The sequence below is a fragment of the Protopterus annectens genome, chromosome 9.part0, assembly GCF_019279795.1.
Source record: "Protopterus annectens isolate FY-2018-M chromosome 9.part0, PAN1.0, whole genome shotgun sequence".
NCBI lineage: Eukaryota > Metazoa > Chordata > Ceratodontiformes > Protopteridae > Protopterus > Protopterus annectens.
The window spans coordinates 1,119,650,563-1,119,658,200 of NC_056743.1; the positions used below are offsets into that span (position 1 = coordinate 1,119,650,563).

Below are 7,638 nucleotides of genomic sequence, written 5' to 3' on the forward strand. Positions count from 1 at the left end.
GAATAAATCTTATTTTAATTTCCCCCCTTTAAGTCTTAAAATTACATAAAGCATGATTGGCAGAAGGAAACTACACAGGTCTGTACATCTAAACAAAGAAACTAGGAGATTAAATGACATGAATGTGTATTGCTATGTTGAGACTACCTTTTCTGAGAATGCTTCATTTTTCGCGTATTGCAATGCATGATGGAGTTTGTATTTATATGTTCAGTGGTGTGGGGGATTTGACAAAGATAAGTTTAAGGGAAAAGAATGATAGCCGCTCTTTATTTTTGATGACTGCTGAACATTTCAGTATGAAGCTAAGGAATGTTTTTCATTTTTTTTTAACGATTTTTGGCTCGGTGAAGTACTTACAGTTGAGTGAAAAGCTAGGGGAAAACTTTCAGAAGCGGCTGGAGGAATTTCCCTCGTCAGTCCATGGATGGAGCACACACACACACACACACACACACACACACACACACACACACACACACACATCTACTGAAGTAACTTGAGGAATGTCTCAGCTGAAATTGCTCTTGACTTCTTAGCAGGATTACTCTGGCTTCTGGAACATGATTGGACCGTGGGAATCAGCAGACAAGGAACTAAGCCTCTCAGTTCAATTGTATTACAGGAGACACCCTTGCAAAGCATAAACAAAAATATAAACTGGCAAACGGCAAGGCTGAAGAGCAAAATGCATCTCCAAAATCGGTACATTTGAGAGATTAATGGTAATAATGGGGCACTTTAGCACTGCTGGTAAATCTGCCATTGTTGAAATGGAAAAATGTACACTCTTGAATGTACATTTTCAGATTTCAACAAATAAACAGTAAGTTACTTTTTTTTTTTTTCATGCCATAAATGTTCACTACTTTAAAAAAGGAGGGGTGGCCAGCCCCTGCGCTCATGAGCCTAAATCCGCCACTGATTTTATATATATATATATATATATATATATATACACACACATACACACACATACGTACACATACACTTTTTTTAGGGCTTTGTCACATGAAGGGAAAATCATTGTAGAAAAACATCTGGGAATGCTGGAACCACTAGAATATCCCAATAAACAAAAGTATGAAATCCTAAGTAGTGTAAGGGAACACAACTGATACTCCCTAAGCTAAAATCCTACACTGAATATAAGAATGCTTAACAATTCCTTTGGTAAAAAGTATGCTATTGTCTAGTCAATTAAGACTATTTTCACTTACTTATACTTCTTGTAGGCTTAAGAGTTACTTACACTATTAGACCAGTGGCAAGCATTACTTACTATGAGGTGAAGGTCTCAGGCTGATTATACAGCAGAGGTTCAGGAAGCTTGCCTGCAGTGACAGAATCACTAGGGCTTTGCCATTCACAGAAAAGCACTCAGAATGCTGTTTTGCATGGACACAATCCCACTTCATTTCATGCCAGTGAGCTGATAAACAAATGAGGTGCATTGCTATTATACTTTCATCCATGTTATTCTTAACATACATGAATTAAAATTACAGTTTTGTTCACTATTGACAACTACCTGCTTGCAGTCTGCAGCAGAATTACTTAAAACTCCTTAAATACCAAAATATCAACATGCAAGACAAGGAAGAGCAGCTCAAAGACAAGCGGAGACCAAGTTCACAGTTTAATCCTTATCAGAATTACCTCCCCCGACACTAAACATGTAATACAGTACATGTTGCGCTTCTGATTAAGATGTGCAAGCAATCTTACCTCTCTACATTTTACAAGGTGGTAGGGAAACCTGCTGTGTCGGACTTGATGGTTCTTATCATAAGGGCACTCCATTATTGCATCACAATCCATTGCAGAAACTAAAAAAGAAGAATACAACAGTTTAAATTTATACTGGTTGCTGTCAACACAAAAGTACTTCAATAGGTGTTATACAGCTAAAAGTGATGTCTCTGCTTTACCACTTAGGAGAGCACCTAGGGTAGAATGCACAATAAATACAATAAAAAGAAAACAGAAGACTGCTTATAGAGATCTGCATACAGACAACAAAAGTTACTCCAGAAAAGCAAGCTTTCTGCATAATATTAAATACATGCACTCTGTCAGTAAGTGTACAGTGTACCCAGGGAGCATAAACATTCAAAATCAAAAAGTAAACAAAACACCCTGTAAAAGTTGGGATAAAGAAAGAAGGAAAGAAGTGTGATCCAAACTCAAGTTCAAGTAATTTGGAAGGAAACAGTTTGATTCAAGAAATCTATTAAATCATCCAGAACATGCAGGAAAGGGACAACCTAACATTTAACGAGTTACAACACCCTTCCATTCCATTAACAAATGTTTTCAAATTGATACAGAAAGTAAGTCTTGTGTGGAAAGAATGAAAGCCCCGTCACTGTATTCCATCTCCTACAGGTCGCCAAGGTGTGAGCTGTGCTTGACTTGTAGGGCAGTTTCTGTCCCAGCCCTGATGGAAACACTACATATTCGTAAATCAAACTGTACAAGGGTCACTCATTCTAGGGATCTTAATCTAGCCTCTGACATTGCAACTTCTCTAGAACAAGCTTCCAATTCATCTGAAACAAAGCACCTCCCTGATCTTCAAACTCAACCTACACCGATGGATGGGTGGACTGCAAATTCACTCCTAGGATGGCACCTATGTCCCACCTGGGCAGAGGAGGTCGATAACTACCATAGACCCTTACCTATGTGAACTTTACTCACCTAACCACTGACAACTGGGGAAACTTGGGATTAGTATGACTAGGTTTGTAACGGCTCTATGGCCGTTAGCCTAGTAACCTTCTATGAATCTATAAAATCCATGAGGCATGGTATGGATATTTTCAAACGCATTTTCTTAAGAACCTCCAAATGGTGATCAATTTCTGTATTCTTAAAGTACAGTTGTGCAAGTTGCACTTACCATAGCAAGACAGATATTCAAAATCTTTACTGTTGCAGTAGCCTTTGGCTGTTTGAATTGTATCCTACCCATGAGACAAGAAATGGAGAGTCCTCAAACAACTCTTCCTCCTCCATCTGCTCTCTGCTGATTTCACTCCAAGGTGCTAGCCAATCTGAATGTAAAAAACTTAAGGACTTTCTTGCACAAAAACAGACATATTACTCATACTGGAACCTCAAAAAGACAAACATGACTTTTTATCCAAATAGCTAATTATAAATACAGTAGATGGTGGTGGAGGGTGGGTGCAGTGACTGCAGCAGTAAGTAATTTAAACATCTGCTGTTATGATAATTACAACTTCACCATCACTACTCGCTCACCGCTGCAATAGACTTGGGCTATTTTGTGTTGATTACCAAAGCTTACCCAGAGTGGGAAGGAGTACAGAAGCCCCTGGGGAATTGTCCAAACAACCCAGGTCTGGACCTGGAAAAAGAATTTCGTATGTAATGGTTTGCAAACGTATAGCGGACTATGTAAATTGTCTCTAGATTGCTTCATGTCCTCTCCTTTCCAATACGCTATAAAAGAAAACGTCCTACTAGAATATGCCGTAATGCTGCCTGGAAATAAGTTGCGAAGGTGGGAATAAGAAAATATTTAGAAAGTAACAACCAATTGGAAATGTCTGAATTGACTAGCTATCCTTTTCAGTCTCATACTAGGAATTCCACAACTGTATAGCTTTCTAAAAGGACTTGGTATTGACAAAGTACAATAACTGCAAAACCATGACCACAGTATATTGCAGTCTATTCTACTGGTCACTCAGAGTTTGAAAGAAATGAGCGAGACAGCTGGCTAGACTCAAGGTACACTCTGAAAGTAGTAAGGGCATATATGGGGGAATTTCTTCTACAATAAACGCAACATGCATGGAAAAGTAAAAAGGTTAACCTACCATGAATGGTTGCAACCTGGACATTCTCTTGCAAAGGTCAAAGCAACAAAAGTGAGAGCCAAAAGCAGCCAGAATAGCTGGTTCAAATGTAGACAAAAAAACCAACATCCAGTTAAGTGTCACCTAAACAACAGGTAATGTTGTATATCAGAGAAACCTCTTTGTAGAAAGATTAGTTGTGTAAAATCTTAACAGAATGATAAATGCTCTTCTCTGTTGCAGTATTCATAACATGAGGGAGTTCCAGGACTTATCTCATACTATGTTATGATTCAAGATGAACAGGCACAGTAGTTCGTTTATATATTTTATTGTATAGAAACATCAGAATGGATAGCAGCAACATAAATATACACAAACTGATTGACAGACCATTACATACATGCATGCTTACATCTCAACAGCTCTCTACAAAATGGTAGTCTGGCTCACACGTGCTCCGTATTTATACACATGTGAAAGCCCATGGAATGCTTCTTACAGGTATACAAAAATACTGATCTACACCCTCCTTTAGTGAATTGCTCACAATAAAGTGATGTCTGAAAAAGACATGCAAGTATACAGACACTACGAAATAAGCAACGTCCATGTCCAAGTTACTGTGTATCCGGAAAATGGTCAGGAAATGCAATCTGATCTAGTGATATAGCAATTAGGACTGGGTTTAGCAACAAGGACGGTCATTGGTGAATAAGGAGTTTCTGGAATCTCAGGAACAGGGATATTTGCTGGAATCTCCTCTGGAACTGGAACACTGGACGACTCACTGAGACCTAGTCTCTCTCACAGGCAAGATGTTGCAATACAGGCTCTGACACTGATACTAAATGTTTCAGATTCCACCTAAATTCTACTCCTTGCAATTCCACGAAGTAAGACTGCTACTCTGGACATGCATTTCTCATGACTCCTATCCGATCAAAACACCTTTGACGTCTGCATCCTCACTCTCTGTCTCGTAACAGAATGAGCAGTTTGCTGGACTTCTGTGACAAACTCCTTTTCATGAGTTGAGCTTTAACTGCTTTGTTCTTAGCGCAGGGAAGAAACAGATTGCTATTAATTTGTAGTATGGTTCTGGTTTGTCTCAACAAAAGTCTTTGTGCAGGTGAACCAAGATGCGATATTCATCATGAGGAATATTTCTGAGATTCAGAAAAATATTGCTATTGTCTCACTTCAACTTTTCTAATAACGGTTTGGCAGAACATGTAGTTCAAAGTGCGAAACCATTTGACAGAGTACTCAGGGTTACTTCTAACATGAATAAAGTTCCACTCTTCGCAAATCTCAACTGCTGGCTTGTAAACTGCACCATTATCAGAACTAACTTTGTGCTGACTACCGTGGACTGCAAAATGACACCAACTTAGTAATGACAGTACTGGACGCTAAATTAGGAAGTAGGTCATTCTTGAACCAATTTGAGGAGTCTATCAACACCAAATAATGTTGATCATTCCATTCGAAAATATTTATCTCCTCTCAACCAAGGTAGTTCAGGAATCTGTTTTAGCTGAAGTGGTTCTTTCTGCTGATGTGGCTTAGTACTATTATAGATGGTCAAGATGAAAGAACTCTCTCGATGTCCTTTGACATAGTAGGCCAAAATACTAGTTATCTCACCCTTCTTTTGACAGAATCAGTTCCTGGGTGGCCACAACACAAGATGGTAATATACTCTTGTTGCAAGGATTTTGGAACAATGACTTTTGGACCTTTCATAATACCATTATCAAACAAAATCTCATCTCCAAGGAAAATAAGGTTGCACTTCTGGTAAACAAAACTGCTTTGAAGGCCATCCTCAACTGAAAGTGGTTGAGCTTCTTAAGTATTGGATCTGAGGCTGTATGCCTTTCTAAGCTCAAGACGTGTGGAATTTCTCCCTTCTATGACTTCAAAATAAAGTTCCTCATTTTCATGCTGTTCAGTGGTACTTCTGGCCAATCTGGATAATGCATCAGCTAGATAAAGAAGTTTGCCTTTTGTGTAGACATGACGGAAATTGTACTTTTGCAATTTCAACATCATGCGTTCCAATCTGGCAGGAGCTGTATGCATAGGCTTACCCAAAATAGTGACTAGAGGTTGGTGGTCAGTCTTGACCATTGTCTGGAGCTGGCATCTCAAGAATTTATTTGCTTAGAAGGATCTGGTCATAAACCTTAACTGGTAAACCAATGACCAACATAAGTTAACTTCTCGTAGCCTGAATTCGCACTTCTGAAGATTCAGCTTAAGATTCACTTCACGTGCTCTTTCCAGAACTTTGGAGGTTTACCATGCTCTACTTCACCATTACCTCCTACTAGAATATCATGTTTCTATAATAGCACACTGATAACCAGAAAAAACTTGCCCCATTGCAAACTGCAAGACTTCACTGCCAGAATTTATCCCAACTGGCATTCTCGAAATCTGTACATGCCGAAAGGAGTACTGAAAGTGGTTAGCAATGAGGACTTACGGTCAAGCAAAATTTGCCAAAATTAAGTCTCTGCCTCCAAAACAGAAAAAAAAAAAAAAAAAAAAAGAGGCATTTGGCAAAAGAGCAGCAACTTCTTTGACTGTATGCATTGGATGGTGAGGTCTTTCCAGTACTTTGATCAAATTTCTTGAATCAATACATATTCTGATATCACATGAGCTTTTCTTAGGAGCTACCACCATGAAAGATAGCCATTCAGTCTGCTCATTAGCTGGACAAATCACACCTTGCTGCACCATTTTGTCTAGCTTAGCCTTGACAAATCACACCTTGCTGCACCATTTTGTCTAGCTTAGCCTTGACAAATCACACCTTGCTGCACCACTTTGTCTAGCTTGGCCTTGACTCTTGTTCTGCATAGTTGCTGGAACTTTTCTGGCTGGTCTGACAACTGGCCGACTTCAAGGTCTAACTTCATGGAGTACACAACAGGGAGTTTGCCTACTTTGCCTTCAAAAAGATTAGCATAGGTAGAGAAAATACACTGGGCAAAATTAGAACAGTGGTCTTTTAAGCTTACACGGTGGACTTCTTATTAAAGTAGTTCCATTTTCAAACTGTCTCAGACATAAGTGACTGTACGTACCTTTTGACTACATAAAATTGCAAGTCACATCTGTTCCCAGCAGAGTTACATGAAAGCATTACTGAACCTTCAGTTTGAATTACTTCACCAACATAAGCGACAAGCTTTGCACACTTTGCCAAATCAAGCTTTTCATCAGCACATACTCCAGCAAATGTTTGTTGACATAACGTTGCACTTTGAACCTGTGTCAACTTTCAGCTCAGTCTTCCACTTATCCTAAGAGTACAAAATACTTCATTCTTTCCCATAAATATACTGCACTGACTGTTTCATTAAGCAGAGACACACCGACATAAAAATTAGGGTCACGGCTTTCTAATGGATCGATTTTCTCTCTTAATATTCTCTTTTAATAAAACAATGAGCCTATTTTTATTTACAAAATCTTTTGAAATTATTCCACTTTTTACATCTGTGGCATTGCTGACCAACAGCTCAGCAATTGTCTCTTTCAGACACATGACTGCCACCACAATTACAACAGTTGACTATGAGATTAGGTTAGGGCACATGCTTTGAGTGTGCAGACTCACCTTTATGCTTCACTGAAACTGTGCGCGCTCTGGAATTTGCTAGAAAGCTACAGGGTTTACCAGGGGACTGCTGCAGGTCCTGCAACACTCCATGTGCTTGGGCCGGTTTCTTTTAACCATGTTCTGCATACTATCCAAAAAAATTTAACCCTTTTTAAAATACTTTTGTGA

The 7,638-nt window shown here is 39.0% G+C and overlaps 1 protein-coding gene across 1 annotated transcript in view; it reads right to left on the reverse strand.

Annotated features, from left to right (window-relative positions):
• LOC122810625 overlaps positions 1–7,638 on the reverse strand; it is a 1,334,722-nt gene that overhangs the window by 1,135,976 nt on the left and 191,108 nt on the right. The window contains exon 3 of the mRNA XM_044082201.1: positions 1,729–1,829. Within this exon, the coding sequence (XP_043938136.1) occupies positions 1,729–1,821 (93 nt within the window). The 5' untranslated portion in view covers positions 1,822–1,829. The remainder of the gene's footprint in view (positions 1–1,728; positions 1,830–7,638) is intronic.